Below are 20,705 nucleotides of genomic sequence, written 5' to 3'. Positions count from 1 at the left end.
AGGAGTCCACCCTACTCTCTTATGAAGCCGAAGCCTTGTTGTTTTTCTCGGATTAATTTTCTTCCCATCGTGCCACGTAGAATATGTACTTCTGAATAAGACTAAAAACATTTATGAGGTGGTGGATCAAGTAAGAAGGATCTGCCTTTGGTCTTAATACTTGGGGAAAAAATTCCACTTTTTCAGGTATTCATGAATGAAGAATAATCTTAGGCTTTATAAATTTCTTTATGAATTAGGACAAAAGAAGATACCCGATATACTTTATCTTCAACAAGTGATGTTAGAATTTCAATATCCGGAAGTGTAACAGGATGGAAATTTAGCTGAAGAAGAAAACCGAACAAAACTAAGCTTCATACAAGAGTAAAGTCACCTCTTTCCTTTTGTGGGAATCTTTCCATCCATATAGAACAATGAATATATTAAAGAGTTGAAACTATGACGGGATGCATTACTTTCAGATTCAGATAAAACGCTCCAGATGTGAAATATATTATTAATAGTTTGTTAATTATGTACTACATCTATGAGAAGTTATTGCCATAAAATTAAAATATACAACAATTTGAAATTTATATACAATTTTTAAAGCCTAAGATCATTCTGTATTCATGGAGATCTGAAGAAATGGACTTATATGTTCTCCAAGAATTAAAGACAAAGGAAAATACTTCTAAATTGATCATTCACCTCAAGAGATGTTCTTAGTCTTATTCGGGATTCTGTATTCTACGAGGGCCGACAGGATGTTAATTAATCTGGGGAAAACCATAAGGCTTCAAGAGAAAGTTGAGTGGTCTCTTTCATTGGAAAGGAGATTCCAGGATAGAAACAATGAAGAGGTCAATTCATGATGAGTAGATAATTTTAATGTTTAAAATATACGTAATTAATATTTATTATTTGAGTTTGTGTGAAGAACAGTATAATGTTTTTAAGTTAACAGTATTAAGGTAATGTTGCATATTTGGTTGTACACCCCTGAAACAATGGGATCACTCAAAAAATACCAAATCCAACTTAAGTCCCTCGGAGATTCGTATTTTTTGAATAAAAGATGGAATTTTTTTTCTATAATATGAGCTATGTTACTCGTTATCACTGTGAATGGTGAATGAGTTATAAAAGCCTGAGGAAAAGTTAATTTATCAGCTTAAAAATGGAAATATGTGGAGTTCAGAAGAGGATACAGAATCAATAAAAACACTTTATAATCATAAAAGCCCCTTTTTTATTCATTGTACTTCAATTTGGTGATTGTTATAATGATGAAAAATGTATCTTAGCGATAAAAGTCACAAATTACTATAATGTCAAATATTTCTGAAACCGAACAACCTAAAGAAAAACCTCACAACTACAGAACGCCCTACACAAGGAAGTACAAGATTTTGTTGTCCGCTGAGCTTGGAGGCCAAACACTGGGTTCAATAAAGTAAAATAAAAAAGTCTAACAACCAGTTCAACGCTTTATTTGCAGTGTGGAATGGAGCAGAGTCATTATGGCCTCCATATTTTTGCAGTTCCTTTCTAAATCTCCAGACAAAGGACCAGTACTGGTTTATTTGATTTCTTTTTCCAACATGGAGTACCACAAAGAAACACTGTATTTTCCACGGTTGTGGAGTAAATAGTTGGTTGACCGATATCTATTTTTTTTTTTTTAACGCACGCCTAACATTTCTGGCTAGGAGCCAAAACAACGTCTTACTTGTGCATTCGCTCAAAAATCGTTGTTAAAGAACGGCCACACGCTGTATATAGAAATATTAGAAACTATCACGAGGAAATAGATTTCTAGAAAACTTTGTAAGTAGAACTAGTGGCCCAGTTTAGAAATAAAATTTTGTATGTTTGATACAAGCCAACTCAAGTTGGAGCCTTAATGTTGAAGAAACTAACATTGTGATGAATATTTGATTACGGATATATTGTACATTAAAGCAATAATATGCAAGTATAATACATAATTAAAAAGCTATCAGTTAGCTTGACAAAACCTATCTTATGATCTTTTACAATACTGTTATGAAAAAAAAGTAAACCATGACTTTAGACATAGACCATATACAGATAAAACCCTCATAATAAAAAACACTTTAGAGGGGAAAATTCATGAAATTAGGAATAAAAGTGTGATATATGAAAATCATAATTTCATTTATATAGTACTGAACGAATGGTTAAAAATTTTATCGAACATACGCTTTATATGAAAATAAATGAAACTTACAAACAATTTTATTTTTCAAAAAAGGATCAATATTTTTTCTTCTTTATTAATATTTTGATTCTGTGGATTATAAGATGGATTTTCAATAAACTTATGGTGTATAAAAGTGTACACATTTTTCAATTTATGAACATGTCTCTGAATAATGAATATACCCATCGTCATGAAAAAGAAAAAGTTGTCAAAGTAATTCTTCGTCCCTTAACTTTGAATTTTATATTTAAATATTACAGATTCAGAGTAGAAAATGGTGAAAAATTAGATATTTCACAGGCACTAATATCACCAATAAGAAACTCCTTTGTATTTCAACCAATTAAAACAAGTAATTTTGTTTCTGAATGTATCTTAGGAACGCAAAGAAAATAAACAACTATTTCTGACAGACATTTCAATTATACGTCATTCTTATTCTTCCGCATTACAAAATAATACGTATCCATCTTCCGAAGTTTGGATACCAAGGATATCGATTACAGATGAATAACAAATCGGCGAATTAATTATGATTGTCGATTATTAAATATAATTGATCCATATTAGAGGGGGGGGGGGGACATAATTCAAAATCAATGGCTCCGAAATCTAGTTTAATGTTTTGCCATATTTTAGAGATATTGTGGATTTTTTGAAGCTTTTCACTACAGATATTATAAGCAATCCCCCGATTTCCCCCGATTTTTGAGACTTCTCGCATAAGTGTTGAAATTTTGTCGCCAAATAATTTTTCTTTTTTTTATAAAACAAAAATAGCTAGAATTAGAAAACCTATTTTTTTTCACTGATTGCCTAAGCCAGTTGTTCTAAAACTTTTTTGAGTTTGACCCTTAAAATATAAGGCTAGAAAACGCTCAATTATGCTATCTACAGTGAACACCTAAACTGTTTGAAATGGGCGATTGAACAGGGCCAGCATTGGTGAATAGGAGAAAAATCGTGTTTCAGAAGGACAACGCCAGACCGCAAACATCCTTGATAACGCTCCAGAAGCTCCGGGAGCTCGAATGGGAAGTTCTTATACATCCACCCTACAGTCCAGACCTGGTTTAAGTTAATACCCCCAGTTCCTGTACATGGCCAACGCGCTTGGAGTACAAATTTGGCCTCAATTGAAGCTTGCGCAAATTGATTGTCCAAGTGTTTTGCCAATAGGTACAAGGTCTTCTACAAGACCGTTAATCAAGTTGAATTCTCGTTAGCAACAAGTTATCGAGCAGAACTTAGCATATTCGCTTAACCCTTTTGCATCGACAGGACACTGGTGTCCCGTATTTTCATTTCTTCGTCCTTTCATTATTTTTTCAATTATATATATGATATTTTTAAGTTATTAGAAAGAGTAATTGTAGATCTCGAAAGTTTATAAAAAAAAATTATCATCTGTCTTTATATTCGTCCTATATAAGGCTTTAAACTATATCATTTTTGCAATTCTATAAAATAAAATTTTACTTATCATATGCTTTTCACATATTGATAATTTCAATTGTTTGGACTTTGGTGTCCCGCTGGGTTTGAAAGGTCATTTTTTTCTCTTTTTACTATATTTTAAATTTGTTCTGGATGGGACATATATCTTTGTTTTTTGTCCTTTCAGAGTATTGATAATAAAGTACTATTTATTAGTAGATAGATGAGCAAGTAATACATGTACATACAAATATTTTTATAAATACCTTATTATTGAATGTGGAGTTGTTCATGAATGGGGGGGGGGACAATGAATAAGATATTTTAACCTTTTTAGGAGCACTATTAGTAACTAAATTCTTAGCATTTTAGACGAAGCAGACAGTACTAATGAAAAATAAATTAACAATTCATTATATGATTCTAATACTAAAATTATAGCTGATGAAAAGGTTACCACAGAAACGAATGCATAAAATGCTTCATTGACTCCTTAAGCCAACGTTCACGTCGTTATTTTTATACTTCGAAATTTTAACTTTGATGATAATCTCAAAGATGATTAGAGTGATAAAAGATATACATTAAGACCACTGATAGTTTATCTGAACGGAAGGTTCACAAATTGTTTGTCGTAAAATTGTGAAGCTCTACAACAAAGGCATGGGGAGGACGTTCTCATAGATCAAAGAACTGCTTCATAACACTAAGATTCAGTCATCAACACAATTTTATCTAAGAATCTTCTTAGATCTTCTAGATATAATATGCTATATCGTTAATAACATTGAATGTCCAAATAAATTATCGCTTCTTGACTTCAAAGTTTTAATAAATAAGAGTGATTAATTATTATGAAGGGCGTAAGAGGGCAACCCAATCGTCTAGAATAGTGAAAAGAAAAAATATAATGAACAATCATAGTAGGCATATTCCGGAGTTTCAACATTAAAAAAAAGATACCATCACTGTGGAAGCAAAAATATAGAAAAATCGAACGTTGGTCATTTGTATGGGTTTTAATCTTTGTAGGAGATATAAATTGCTTCATTATGTTTCACTTGTAAAGCAGTTATCATATTAATTTTAATCAATTTTTCATATTAGAATTATTACTTAATTGAATTATAAATAAAAATTATATCAAAATAATTAAAAAAGTTGAACTCCATATTGTAAATTTAGTATTTTGTTTATACATAAAAAAATAATTTCCGTTTACACCCGACGGACGCCAGGGTCCCATCAAATTCTGGCGAACCCATTCAAGTTATTAAAAAAAAAAAAATTATAATTAGTTCTAATATGATCAAAGAAATCAAAAATTGACTATAATTATTTTTGATTTTCTTTTCAATTCCTTGTGGGTTCGAAAGGGTTAAACCGGATGATTGTAACCCTTTTTATACGGAATTACTTTTTCCCAAACCTTGTACAAGCTGGATTGGCTTACGTAGAAAATGATGCTTTTGAAGGATGCACAAAAAAAAGCACCCAAAGTAGATAACACAAAATTTGGTTTATTTTTTAACCTAGGCAGTAAATTTTTGGTTATGGGAACTTCAAAATTCCATAAACTTTTTGGGGGCCTGGTTCGGTATCCTCACCAAATATGAGCCAAACTGCAATTTCCCTTTGTAATATTCTTTTTCTCGGAACATTTGATGAATTATTTCACATCTTGTAAAATATCATCTTAATCATTGCTCAATGCTAAAATATTGTCCATATTTTCTTTACATTATGGACTCCAGTATCCTTCCTTGCAGAAAATTCATTACTACAGAGATAAAGGCTCATCGGGACTAGACAATATAGCAATTTTCCTCGTCCTCGGCTTTCCTTATGCAAAGGTATCGGAAAATAACCCATTTTACAACCTAATGTACAGAACACTTTACTTTCATAAGGAACCAATTGAGCTATTCATGATTCATTTTTTTAATTTTCTGACATAATCTTTAATACATACACGAGATAAAGTTGCGTTCAATAAAGTTCTTAAATTAAATATAGTTAAGCCTATCTAATATGACCTAATTATTCTAAGTACTTTATATTTTAGAGGCGAAGGGATTAATTCTAGTTTAAATATGCTTCATATTAAGGTAATTGTTTAGTATTGATGACTTATTTGGTCATATAATCCACTTAATAATATTTAATAATAGAAAATACATACTTAATACTATTCCAGTCTTAAAGCAACTGTATAGTTAGGCATGAATTACTATACTTTATGGATGATCCCTATCTAAGTAACCTGTGAAGCTTACTTTTTCAGTTAGTTATTAAAAGGATATTGTTTATACTTAGGACTTTTAATACTGCCATTAATTACCTTTTTACGACTCGTAAAAAGTAAAGGAATCAGTTCTTGAACACCAGCAAGTCTTCAGGAGTCCTTATTTCTGTCTCTAATCACAAGACGGAGAAACAATTACTTTTCTGTCGTCATATGGAATTCAAGATGTCAAATTTTACTCCGACAGTGCAAGTGTATTTCCTTATAGTGGTGAAGGATATCCCCCTCCTTAGGGAAGGACATAAATGAGAGGAAAATGAAAAACACCAATTTGATCCCTTATTAATTTGGATGGGCCTGTCTGACCTTAAAATTAATTGAGGAGGGATATAATAATCTATGTTGCTAGATACATTTCAAGATCATTAGTATATAAGTTTTCCTAATTTACATACTACAACGTCAATATCTACGATATCTTTTTAAATGAACAACTACGCTGACGTTTTCGAAGGAGTTATTAGCATAAACATACGGAGGTATATGTCATATTCTAATCATATATAGCCCTATAAAGTTATAAGGATTTCCCGGTGGGACAATAGATGGGTTCCCTCACCCGAAATGAAATAGGCCTGTAATTTTTTTTCCTTGGCCAGTAGGCGTATTTATATTTCAAATTTTAAAATCAAAGCCTCAAAAGTAACAAAATAAATAAATACTTAATAAGAGTTGGACAGCAAAATAAGTACATCTTTAACTAGAATCCCATAAAACAGATATATACTTATAGTAGAGTGTCAAAAGAAAAAGAAAATGCAGTAACATAACGTAAATACCACTATATATACATGGAGTTAAACCAAAATATAACTTTTACATTAGGGGGGGGGCACTCTTAAAGCTATGTATTAGTATAAATAAGTCTGTATATTTTATCTACATTTTAGTAAAATAAAATATAAATTAGATACAAGTATGAAAAATACTCGATATATGGACCTCAAGCTATGGACTTAAATTCACCACTTATTAAGAAATAATAAATCATACAATCAGCTTTTATTAAGTAAATATATATTTCAAAGACAAATTAATATCGTAGAGCTTATTTTTTCTCAGATCTCAACTTCTTTACCTTATCCGATATACTTTTTTTTTTGCTGTTTTTGCATGTCTCTTTCGGGTTTCATGAATTAAGTTATCAATTTCTTGAGGAAAATTTTTGCTCATGATATTGAATAACTTAAATACACCTTGCCTCATATATTTTTCGAACGGATGCCCATTCTCACATTGTCGGTAAAGCAAAAAAACTAGACTCATTTTTTAAGTACTGAATGAAGTATTCAACAAGGAGATTTCGTGGGTTTGAATGATTTAAAAGTATTATTTTATGTTCAATGGATTGAAAAATAGATACTTAAAATTTCCATGCTTCCTGAAAGAGTATAAATATTTCGTCTGATGGTTCTATTAAAGATCATCTTGATATATTTCTGATAAAATCCTTTGTGGATTCAAGGGCGTGATTATTAATTTCGTCAAACAGAGATATCATTAAAAGATTACTTAGCGAGTTGTCTTCTTCACTTATTAAGTAAAGTTAACTAAAGAACATTTAACAATAAACGATATAGATTTTGCACAATATCCTGAAATATAAAATAGTATTCCTGAGTAAACATACACTGGGATGACATTGACAGTTAAGTTTTCCAGATAAAGATCTGCATTAGCAAAAATAGAATCCTCAAATTTCTGAACAAAATGTACACGAATGCCGACCAATCTCATTTCGCTAAACTTGATAAGTGAAGATAATCCTATAGATTTGTCTGTTTCAAGGAACTATCTCACACTTGTGTAATAGTTGAATCCAGTACTATATCGATAGAAACCAAACTTTCGTTCCGATGGGTCTGACTGAATTTGTCGAGTTAAACTATAACTAAAACTTTTATTGAAAATTAAACATTGAGTGAAGTCCATCATAGGAAAAGTTGTTTGGATTAATGTGAAAAATGTCTCTGCGCTATTTTTTTCTTTCGATGAGATTGTTCGAAAATTCTCCAATTAATAAATTTTTGCAAAAAGTACTCTTTTGCTCCAAATTAAATCATGTTATTGGTTCAAGATTCGGATCTTTTCTTTTTTTAGGCCTGTAGTTGAAGATTTAACGTTGAATAAAATCCTATCAGCCCCTAATAAGCTTCAAAAAGTTTGCTGTTGTTTGGAATTCATGGTAACCATTCTTTGCATAAAATTCAAGACCATAAATGGTACCTTCATGGAACAAGGCATCTTATAGCTTGACGTTAGTTTTGTCAATCGGATGCGGATTAACAACTTTGACATTCAATTTGTATGCATACTTCACAGGTTTTTGTTTACTCGAGATGATATAATTTTTTTATATGGATAAATTCAGCAATCATTTCTTCGCCATCAAACGAATGATATTTCAAAAAATTCTTCCCCTTTTTCCCGCTATCACAAGGGTTGACAATATGTGTATCCAATGTACTGTTGCATAGCTCTTGAGTGTAGAATTTTGGGTTTTTTAATAGCCATCAAACACTTATGCAACTGGCTCAAAACCAACAGGTGTAATTGCTTCTACACCTTAGTAGAATAATTTTTTTCAAAATTTTAGAGTCTAATTTTATAGAAGGTACCATTGAAATAGTTTCTTCATATTTGTTAGTTACGCTCTTGATCATCACACAAAGCAAAGTATTGGTTGGTGTATCCCCTCCATGTTGAATGCCGTAAAATTTCCCTCCTGTATACTTACAAACTTTTGCACTAAAATGAAGAAGCTATAAATTTCTTATACAAGTGCCTTGAATTTCTTGCAGCTTACCAATATACTTCATCCATATTAATGGTAACAATTGATTCTCTATCGTTGAGACTATTTATTCTTTGTGCTGAATATTTTATGGTTTGAGGACTAAGTCCCATATCGACTGTAAAGCAGATTGAAAGCCTTGTTAATCGCTGAATATATGATAATTTCAGTATTCTTGCGCATTATATAAGTCTATAGAAAGATGTCAATGCCCTTTTCCAAATAAGAGACACTGCTAAAAAATTAAAAGCGTTACTTTAAATTAATACATTAAATGAACAACAATATTTACCAAATGTGCTTTGCGAGTATTTCCTGGGTCCATTTTTGGATTTACAAAATTCCAGTTGCTCATTCAAAAAAAGTAACGATGCTTTTAAGCTTCTATCGATATTTTCCACAATACCGTTGAGTAAGTCTATGGAATTATCAATGACCAAGTCTGTTTTTGACATAACTGTTTCCGAACATAGTGCTTTAGTCTTGGAGATCAGATTGCATATATGACTCGTTGATGTAATGATAGCCGGTAGAGCCAACTCAGAAGAATATCTTATGGGCACAGGACTTCCATTAACATGCACTTCAAAGGTCATAAGTGATTTAACCAAGAGACTGAATTTCAAATTAGGATAAGAAGCCATCGCAATGGCATAGAACAAGACGGATTCAAAAGGTAAAGACATTCCATCAATATGACTTTTTAGCTCTGAAATGGATTGGATTCACTCTGCTTAAAAAAAAATCAGATATGCGCTTTTCTAGCCCATTAGCTTCAGTTTCATATTGTGCCATACAACCTGTCTTATTTGATCTCTCTTTGGAACATGCCTCGGATAGTACTTTGGTAAACCTAAAGAGGAGGGGGGGGGGGAAATGTAATGGTAGTACCGAAGAGTTGAGTTAAAAATTGAAAAGTACAAGTTTAGTGTTACATAAGCAAGCATGAATTCTATCCTTTGTTTAGTAGGTTTTTGTCCCCTCAATTGAATAGATGAAGAAACAATACATCAGTCCCATGTAGATGGGCAATGGAGTAATTCCTTAGATGTAGTTTAATATATATATTCTAAATTCAATCCTAGAAAAAAGGATGGTGTCGCATCGGGTTTCAGTCTTTCTTGAAGTCGACGGTAGAAAGAATTTTTCCTTCTCGAATTGGTGTCTTGAGAATTAACTCCATAGTTTGGAAATACATGATGAATAACTCCTGGAACCTTCCCTTCATTCTCATATCCTGTTCTACATCCAGGGATACAACATATTTAAGGCATTTTAATAGATTGTCATATGTTTTTATTATTTCCCATATAAAAGGCTATAAAATGTTTTCTCTTCAAACTATAAAAGTCTTAATGTTCTTCTAGAAAAATTTCAACGCTTTTCAACAAATGTCCAAGAGTGGTACAATCAAATAAAAAATTACTTAATTCATTATCGATTCGACAGAAAGAACCCTTGTTTTTCAACGATAAAAAAGTTGGCTCTTACCTCTAGGGTACCAGAAATAATCCGGTACTTCAGCCATTTCTCTGCTGGAGACAAAAGCAAACTTTTGAGAACATTCAGTACTTTCTTGACGAGGAGGTTAATTTTCCTTCGATCAAAATACCTGATGAAAGAAGTCAATGTTGGTATCTGATTTTTTTTTTTTTTTCCTCCGTGCAGAAGAAGTTGTAGAGGTTAATTGAAACTATGAGGCATTGCAGGTCTCGGAACCTGTACAAACTTCCCAAAAATTACTCCAAAGCGTTTAAAAGCCATTTTGTTCATTAGGCTACTTAAGCCAAAAGTTTCGGCCGCAAAATCAATACCAATGGTCACAGCTCTAATGTTGTAAATGGAATCTCTGTTTGGGAATTTCCCCTTAACAGACTTTTCATGTGAAATGAGTATTTTGCAAACACTCTCTGAAAGTGCTTGCATTCTATTGGCATATTTGGACAACTTATGGTGTACTACTCTGAGGCCGGCTGCGAGGATATCCGAGTATTTCCTCCCTATGAATCCGGAAAGGTGGGGATTCCCGTAATATACTTCTGTCCAAAGATGTATGACCCAATATGAGTTCAAGGACCTCCAAATGTCCCTGAAAAATATAAGAGATAGGCCACTGTATTTCTGAGAGTTGTGAAGTCTCCTTGCGGTAATATTTCTCTTATTCTTCAAATTCAGGAAAGACGTTTCCATCATTAAAACTTGAGTATATATTTTTTCTTGATACGGCGTTATTAGTAATATATGAGTAACACTAGGGATAATATAGGTGTTCCAGGCTTGAATTTTATCCCACATATTCAGTTGAAAATAACTTAAAACTTGAAAGTTACATCTTCAAAGTTTTTTTGACAACAGTCATTTCCAATCCAAGATTCCAATAACCTTATGTTTTTCGTTGTGTGAAAAGCTGGCCCAAATTTATTTATCAGGCTATCATATTGGCAGAGTACCTCAGTCTTTTTTTTGATTCATTTGGAGGCCAGACAGGGTCAAAAAGCAATCTAATAACTGCAGGGTTCTCTTCAGGTATTTTATTGTTGGCAGTGTGAAAATCATGGTGAAGTCGTAACCTTAACAAATACATTTGGGATGAGATGGAAGGGAGGAAAAACAAATAATATTATCTTCCGCGTGTATTTTCCTAATTAAAGGGCCAACACACATAATGAAAAGTAAGGCTAAAGATGGGTCTCCTTGGTGAACACCTCTTTTGTTTGGGAACGTTGCACTTTGACTTCCATATTGGAATATTGTCTGGGAGTCTGCATGCAGAACTCCAACCATCCGAATAATGTAGTCGCCAAAGACTTTTTTTGATATAATATTTGGATTATAAATTTGTGGGATATTTTTAATTTGTGAAAATATCATCACACAAAGCAAAGTATTGGTTGGTGTATCCCCTCCATGTTGAATGCCGTAAAATTTCCCTCCTGTATACTTACAAACTTTTGCACTAAAATGAAGAAGCTATAAATTTCTTATACAAGTGCCTTGAATTTCTTGCAGCTTACCAATATACTTCATCCATATTAATGGTAACAATTGATTCTCTATCGTTGAGACTATTTATTTTTTTTTGAATTATAAATTTGTGCATACCCCTTTTGTAAAATCAACTCCCATCAAGGAAACATCGTCTGAAGATTCTAAAAATGCCTGTAACGTAAGAGGAACGCTATCCATTAGTTTGTCCTTTATAAAACCATACTTAGTCCGGTGAATAATAGATTTTAAAACTCCATAAAGGCGATTTGCTAGAATATATGAAAATATTTTATGTATACAGTTCTGCATGGTCAAGGGTCTTAAATTTTTTAAGAAACCAAGATCCTAATTATTTTCCGTATGAGAACAAAACATCCATTCAATGCAAATTCAGAAAAGTTGCCATGAAGTGAACTTTTTCATAAACACGAAGTAAAATAGGTGTGAAGAGGTCAGCATATTTTTTATAAAACTCAAAAGTAAAACCAAATTGTCCAGGACTTTTGTCAGGCATTTTGGTTTATAGCGATTTTTATCTCGCCTTTGCTAATATGGCGTTCTAGTGAATTATTTTGCACTTCAGTTACTTTTATATCTTCAGCTTCAGTTCTTAAATCCTCTACATCTTACGCATATGGACTTTTCTCCACAGAAGCCAAACGAAGACATAATTGCTCGAAGATGATCATTAGCAGAACGTGGGTGACAATCTTTATGTATATTAAGCTGTATCTTGAAGTCTCCTAGAATAATGGTGGGTTTCTTCAATATAATTGAAAAGAGGTTAGCCTTGAAGAAATCAGGATCATCCTTGTAGTGTCCATACAGACCAATTATTTCGAAACTATATTTTGAATAGTAACAATTTGCTTTGAAAAGGTTTCCGTCGTGATCTCGGAACATTAGTTTTGGCTTTGAACAGGCTTAATAAGTAAGGAAACACCCTGTTTAAGATGTAAGTTTGTCGAATTGAAAGACGAAAATTACGCGTAACATATAGGAATAGAAAAATGTTTCTCGATGCTACATCTCGTATCACATAATATAACTATATCGGGTAAACTAATTTATTTTAATAATCTGGTCAGGTCACACTTTCTGTTCAAACTTTGTAGAGAGTTAGTATTCAAATATAAAACCGATGTAGCCATAGTCACTTCTTATGATTTTGTGGACGCGGTTTCCAAGTTGGTGATAAGGTGATATCGTCAATTGACCTCTTCAGATTGGTATACCGTGAGCCAGAAGCTTCATGTTCAAGGGCAACTGAGCCTGATTTTGATATGGAGGTAAGTATATTTTTTTAGAGGTAGTTGCAGAGGCCTGTCATTGTCTCCTCCTGAGTAATTTTCCTTACCCTATTCAGTCCAAATCTTACTTTCATCCTTTGGTCATCATTCTAAAACCTTTGAAAACGCAACGTTCATATGGCAACTCCTTAGTCGTTTCCTTTACTGTTGATCCCAATATTGACACTGTATAATCCTCATATCAACCTATTTTATGAAGTCATTTATAATCTCCTAATAATATAAATTTGACATTTCAACTTTTTCAAATAGTATAGAATTAAAGCTTAAGGAAACCAAAAAATCAATTTCTGAATATTATCAGATTATGCTATTTTTGAGCTCCTTAATTTGAAGTAATGTATTAAGATGATTATACATTTCAGATATAGTGTTTCTGAAATCTTAATCTAAATTAATAGACACTGTGACTGGCCAATTTAATTGCTTGCTCGAACTTCATATAGCTATTCATAAACTTACAATGACTTTGCTTCATAAATATTTAAAGAAAGTTATATATCAGAATACAACTACTGTAAAGTCTGGTTACCTATAATAAACGATCGGACCAACCAGGTAGAGTACGTTTTTCGAAGCGTATTGTCAGTTTAAAAACATCAATATTATATTAATTTAACTACAAGCCCACTATTTACATAGTCTGTTCTAAATAATTTGTAATTATTTGATTTTAAACTGCAAAACCTGCGAAAAAATAAGGAAATTTGTTTTTAATATAGTGATTATTATTTTTTGTACTTTTATAATACAATTTTTAAAAGCTGAAATATATTGTTAAAATTGTTTGTCGGATGTGTTTGATTCTTGTTGTATAATAAATTTTTTTATAATTAAATTTTAATATTATTATATAAAACAATACATAAATTACTACTTTCAATAGTTAATTAAATTTCATTGACCTGAATAGTTTTTAGTTATGAATAAAAATTAAACTTAATTTTTCAGCCAAGTAACTTGAATTCCTTTTGGGAACGCAATTCAAATGTAACTTTGCTTTCAATTCAGATAAAAATAAAACATTATCATCGTCCTAAATTTTTTTAGACATTTTGATTAAGTTTAGTCATTATTTTCTTCTTTCGTGCTTCAGTACAAGAAGATTTTGATGTTCTTTTAGTGTTTTGCTCAAACATAGAAGTATTATGAAGATTTTATGACGGAACTTCATCTTCCTTCAGCGGACGGTGCTTAATAGGTTTGTTTGAGTATATATATTCTGTGCAAAAAGCTTTGTCTTTGAAATAAAAGGAACAAATAAGTTTTTTCTTACTATCAACTAATTTTATATCTAAAAATATAACAAAACAATGATGCGTGAGGTCTTATAAAATGTATTTTTTTAAATATTTGTAAAATATAATTTTTGAATTATTTCCAAAAGAAAATAAGTTCTATCAAAGTTCAAGGTTGAATAGAAATTAATTGCAGTTATTGTGTCTTTTGAGTGTAATTCTGTTTATTACAAAATTAAGAGTAGTAATCAAATAGAATTAATAAGCATCTAATTTCGACGTATGCTAAATTTCCATTTTTCTAAAATATCTTGATTTTTGCTAGGAAATCGATGAAATAAGCTTGTTTATGTTCTATAACATCTTGTCCAGCAATGTTTCCAATTTTACAAATTGGAACTACGCATGGGAATGGCATCTATATTTTTAATAAAAAAATATTTTTTTTAAATTTAGAATAAAGTGAATTTACAAGAATTATACGGATACTTATAGTCAAGTATATGTATGGTAAATTGTTTAAAAATATTTACATTAATTTTTGAAATCCAAAATATTCCAATATAAGACTTGTAGCTCACTCACTGTTTAAAAATTCGTACACAACTAATTATTTACTTCAATATTCAATGTATTTATGAAGGACTTCTAAAGATTTGACAAAACATTTGTCTTACGTTATTATTAATAGAAAAAGTTGAGCTTCTGAGGTTTCGGTTACTTTTAAAATTTCCACTCATCTATGTATCTATTAATTTATGAGTTAGGTTACGAAATGTATCATGCCTTTCACTAACTAAATCAAAAAACGATAAATTTTAATTTTAAAATATTTTATTAGTTAAGATTAAGTTGTAAGTAATTAATTAACTTTAGAAAAAAAGGTCGAAACCTTGCGAATGTAAGCTCCAGTCAGTTTTATTTACATCCAAAAACTCACAAATTTTATTAATTTTCTTTGTCATTTTTTTTGAAAATTAACTTTATTATATGTATAAATTTTTTTTAAAAGGTTGAAGTGTAATATACAATATCTTATAATCATTTATGTCATTGAACCCTTACAATTGTAAATCGTTTCCAAATTGAATATGATATCAATTATTTTACTACTAATTTAATTATATTACAAAAAATTATAATAATATTTTTTTCTTTTTATTTGTGTTGTCAGCCAGAATGGATTGATAAACGAGAGTTTTGGAACAATAAATTTGAAAAGCGATATCAAGAAAGAAGAAAACTTTGGTCAAAATTGCCACTCAAGGTTTTTATTGTTCCTCATTCTCATAATGATCCAGGTTGGCTCAAGACAATTGAAACTTATTTTCAATCAGCTACCAATAAAATTATTAATTCTGCTGTTGACAAATTGGTTAGTTTTTAAAATCATCATTACAAAATTTGAAGCTGTTTTTTTATAGAGTAAATTCCAAAATATGACTTTCATATGGACTGAAATTTCCTTCTTGCACATGTGGTGGGAATCTGCATCACAAATACGTAAAGAAAATTTAAAAAGACTTGTAAAAGAGGGTCGATTTGAAATTGCTACTGGGGGCTGGGTTATGACTGATGAGGCTAATGTACACATATATTCTATGGTAGATCAACTAATAGAAGGACACACCTGGATAAAAAATACGTTCGACACTAAACCCAAAACATCATGGTCTATTGATCCTTTTGGACATGGTAAAACGTTTCCTTATGTGCTTCGGATTTCAGGTATAGATTCTATGTTAATTATGAGAATACATTATGCTTGGAAGGAATGGTTTGCAAAAAATCAAAATGGTGATTTTCTTTGGAGTCAGTCCTGGGATAGATATGGAGACTATTCTATTCTTTGCCATAATTTCCCTTATGATATTTATTCCATTAAGGGTTCTTGTGGTCCTAGCTCAAAAATATGCTTAGAATTTAATTTTCGAAAAATTCCCGGAGAGTTTAATGAGTACACTGCCCGATTCACACCAATTACATCAACAAATGTTGAAGAACGAGCTGAGCTGTTAATTGAGCAATATGGAAAAACAGGATCTCTTTATCCCCACAATGTTGTCCTTGTACCGTTGGGTGACGATTTTACTTTTAATGAAGATCTTGAATGGGATCAGCAGTTCTCAAATTATCAAAAATTAATTAATTTCATAAATGCCAACTTTAATAAGTATTTTGTTGATATTCGTTTTGGTACGTTAAAAGATTATTTTACTGCTGTAAAAGAGCGAATGTCTGACTTCCATACACTTTCTGGTGATTTTTTTGTCTATTCTGATGTTTTTTCAGAAGGAAGGCCCGCATATTGGTCGGGGTATTTTACAACACGACCAAGATTAAAAAGATTGGCTCGTAAAATAGAAAGTAATTTAAGATCTGCTGAAATTATATTTACTTTGGCTTACAACTCTGCTAGAAAGTCAGCAAACGACTTCTTTATTGACCGTTTTCAATCTATTTACAGCTCTGATTTGGTACCTGCTCGACGAGCATCAGCTTTATTTCAACATCATGATGCTATAACAGGGACATCTAAACACTATGTTATGATGGACTATGAACACAAATTATTGAAGGCTTTAAATCAATTAAATATTGTGCAAATAGAAGGATTTTTATATTTCTTATCATCAAAAGGACTTCATATTCGACCAGATATGAATACACAACTCAAGGAACCAAATCCTATTTCAATGGACGAAGATTTGTTAATATTTAATTCCTTAGTAACTCAAAGATATGAGTTTATCCAAATATTGATTAAAAAAACCTCCGTATCTAAGGAGAGGAATTTACAAGTAATAGATCTTAAATATAATAAAAGTCTAAGTTACCAAATCAATCCGATGTTGAACAGTGATGGATTCAGTCATATGTATTTATTAGAGCTTTCCTTCTTTGTGGAATTAGAACCTCTATCAATAACAGTAGTACAAATTAAACAAACAGAATACGAACAACCTACAAAAAAAACAATTGTATATTGCAATAACTATGAAAAAAATTATTCAAATAATTATTTTGATTACCAAAACTTGAATGATGGCGATGTTAGTCTAGAAAATAAAATGTATCAGTTGGTGATAAGTGAGAGAGGAAAATTTTTGATTTCTCTTACACATAAAAAAGCAAGAAACTCAGATAATTTAGAAATATATTTTGGTAAATACGCAACTTCTCAATTTCGTTCTGGAGCTTATCTTTTTAAACCCGATATAGTTGAAGTACTTGATATGTTTGATGTCGAAAAACACATGGCTGAAGTAATGGTGGTGTCAGGCCAAATTTTTAGTCAATTTAGCGTCTTATTTCAAGTACCGTCAAAAAAAGCGTTTACAAATAAATTAGAGTCTAAACCTGGATATTTTGTTCATACTATTCGCTTATATCACGCTCCTGTTAACAAAGAACTATCTCAAGGTATATATATTGAAAATAATTTTGATCTAGGTGGTTCTATGAATAATCGTGACATAGATTTGTTTATGAGGTTTACTTCAAATACAATTGATAATGGTAAGAATCCAGTTATCTATACAGATTCTTCAGGTTTTCAAATGCAAAAACGTCAAAAAGTCGAAAACATTGGAATTGAAGGAAATTATTTTCCTATAACAAGTTCAGCATTTATCGAAGATGACGAAAACAGACTTACACTCTTAGTTAACCATGCACAAGGAGCAGCATCCTGGGAAACCGGAGTTTTAGAAGTAATGGTAGATAGAAGATCTAGTTATGACGATTCAAGAGGCATGGGTGAAGGAGTACTAGATTCAAAACTTACTAAACATCAATATTGGCTATTGTTTGAGCCTAAAATCAATCAAAATAATCACATTAAAAATGGTGGGACTAAAGAATTATCTTTGAGCTCCTCAGCTCAGCAACTCTCTCGTCGACTGAATTATCCTATTGAATATTTTTTCATAAAAAATCGATCAGATTCACCAAAGAAATTGAGTTTTCTTCATGACAATTTTCAGTTTCCTTGCGATATTCATCTTTTCAATTTACGTACGCTTTCAGTTCCAAATACAACACCTAATAATATACCTTCTGACTCTGCTTTACTAATTCTTCACAAGCAGAGCGCAGATTGTGGCTTCTATCATATCTCTTGTAAAGAAGGTACGGTTATTAACAAAAAGTATATGTTCAGTCAACACATTGTGAATGTTCGAAATATAATACGAACTTCTCTTACTGGCTTATATGAAAACGAAAAACTTGTGGACTTGTCAAAACTTTTAACTGAACTACGTCCTATGACATTGAATACTTTCCGTGTAAGGTTTTAATTCCAATGAATCAGAATTGTATGATTCTTTAAAAACTATGTTTTGATAATAATTTAGGAAAAATGATTAAATAGTTACTATAAACTCAAAATATGTAGGAACAAAATTTGGTTGGATGTTGTTTTACAAATGCAATCATAAGTTAGTCAACTGATTACAATTTTTAATGTATTTTTGTATATATTTTGTAATTAAGCACTATATTTATTGAAATAAATACTATTTGATATTTCTTTCATTCTGAACTTCAATTATTACACTTAGAAACACAATTTTTATCACAGGGATTTTAATGACTGGATTGAAGTTCTGTTTAAACATAAAATCTAAAACTGAATTAAGTTTTCATTTGATGGAGCTTGTTTCTGTGATATCTGAATTTATGGTAGAGGAAATCGAGGATAGTTTTGATGGTTTAAATATGGAAGAAATACAGGGGCTCAATTTAGCTTGTATTGAAGTCCAACCTTGTCTGGATAATTACCCGTTCAAATAATTTTTTTTGCCATTCATACACGAATACGAAATGATTTATGAGTTACAAAAAAGTAATGAATTCCTTCTTTTTGCAATCTCCGGATATAATGCCAGGTCACAAATATAAACGCCCAAATATAAGGAGGTTTTAGTTAGGTAGAAAGATACATTTGACTACATTCTTGCTACACTTCGGGCGTCTAACTTTCTGGGAAGATTTCAACTTTCTGCCATAATTCATATCTGGTCAATGCACATTCAATTCTGTTTGTAAGAATCCATTCAAAACCAGAAGTTTCTTTTGGAAACTATTTATGTCGCTTCTGGACTCTAGAGATGAAATATCTGAAATTATAAGCGAAAATAAATAAAAGTTACATTCTGAAAATATTTTCCTACAGCAAACTTGGAAAAAAAGGAGCGAAATCTAAAAGAAAATATTTGTACGATTATGTAAATAAGCTGCCTTTGAAAGAAAGAGAGTAAGCTTACAGGACAAAACCTCTCTCGTTTAACTTCTTTGCCATCTCCTTGATACGACCAAGAATCCTTGGAAGCTCGATATTTTAGAAAGGATTGAAAATCTCACAAACATAGCAAGGATACTAGGAACTTCAGGACTGAAGTCTGAACACGACATCGCACATCTTCAAGTCCATGGAGGTAATTTAGTTGAAAGAAGATGGGCTTAAGTGAGTCCACTCCCCCATCCATTTTGCTATCCTTTTCTCTATAGCTAGGAGACGATGTTGATAAATACATTGTTACTGACATCAGAGTAGTAGAAACTTCCAAAAAACAATGCTGATGTTAATAAAAAGAAAACTATCCTAAATGACAATTTTTTGATATTATAATTAGGAAAGTTGATAAGTCAATTCCAAACGAGAACTTTCTATCGGATGATTATATTGCAGAAATCACAATCCAAAATTTGGACTTCCAAGGTTACGAGCTGTCGCATATAAGCTCTGAAATGGGTCAAGGAAAGGATATTATTTAGCTAGAGAGGCCCTGCGATATTGTAGTAAAGTTTAAGAGCATTTCATTGCCTTTTGAGTATTCTCAGGCAATAACGGTCAAAAATTAATGGTGAATACCAGGGGGCTTCAAAATGCTCTGGAAAAGGATTGCAGAAATACTTTTTGTATCGAGGTTCTACACTGTGGAGGGAAAGTAAAAATACCAGCTTTAGAGAGTGTGTTAGGTCTTTTGGTGTCAAATAATACAAGCTTATACCATAATGCATGTACAACTGATGTTTGACTACCACCACGCTTTTAATATTGGCGTCATAGAAATGAGTGCTTTCGCGTTTTATCAAAATCTGTTTTCCCCAGCAGTCTGAAAGATACATTAAATTGAAAATTCTAGCAACAGTGACGTCATAAACTATGCGTGGTTGCGTATTGTGTCAAAACCTGCCTCTCTTGTCCAGCAGTCGGTACAATACTTCCAATTGAAAATTCTAGCAAGCCCGATTACATGATGGCCTAACCTTGTATTTCTATTAACCTTAGTATCAAACATAAGACAAGTCGGGGTTGTCCACTCTGAAACGAATTAAGGGAAACTTGATGTGTAGGAATACTAATTTTAGGCTAAAATGTTTATTTATGTTAATACAACGGAATCCCCAATAGCAA

General features: G+C 31.5%; 1 protein-coding gene and 1 long non-coding RNA gene across 8 annotated transcripts in view; both read left to right on the top strand.

Moving 5' to 3' along the window:
* Positions 1 to 18,820, top strand: part of alpha-Man-IIb (alpha-Mannosidase class II b) — a 44,866-nt gene extending 26,046 nt beyond the window's left edge. For 3 of the 7 annotated variants that reach the window (XM_040722642.2, XM_071892029.1, XM_071892028.1), the window contains 2 exons: positions 15,456 to 15,656; positions 15,706 to 18,820. In XM_040722642.2, coding sequence (XP_040578576.1) covers positions 15,456 to 15,656; positions 15,706 to 18,582 — 3,078 coding nt within the window. In that variant the 3' untranslated portion in view covers positions 18,583 to 18,820. Of the gene's footprint in view, positions 1 to 14,029; positions 14,245 to 15,455; positions 15,657 to 15,705 lie in introns of those variants that run through there. The other 4 variants (XM_071892027.1, XM_071892031.1, XM_071892032.1 and 1 more) reach the window with 3 other exon arrangements.
* Positions 3 to 578, top strand: LOC139906729 (uncharacterized). The gene is made up of 2 exons (XR_011782549.1): positions 3 to 186; positions 240 to 578. It is a non-coding gene; the product is annotated as an uncharacterized lncRNA (long non-coding RNA).
* Positions 18,821 to 20,705: the final 1,885 nt, after the last annotated feature.

The sequence above is a fragment of the Lepeophtheirus salmonis genome, chromosome 12 (genome assembly GCF_016086655.4).
Source record: "Lepeophtheirus salmonis chromosome 12, UVic_Lsal_1.4, whole genome shotgun sequence".
NCBI lineage: Eukaryota > Metazoa > Arthropoda > Copepoda > Siphonostomatoida > Caligidae > Lepeophtheirus > Lepeophtheirus salmonis.
The sequence above is the reverse complement of the archived record's forward strand: the minus strand, read 5'-3'. Positions and strand labels throughout refer to the sequence as shown.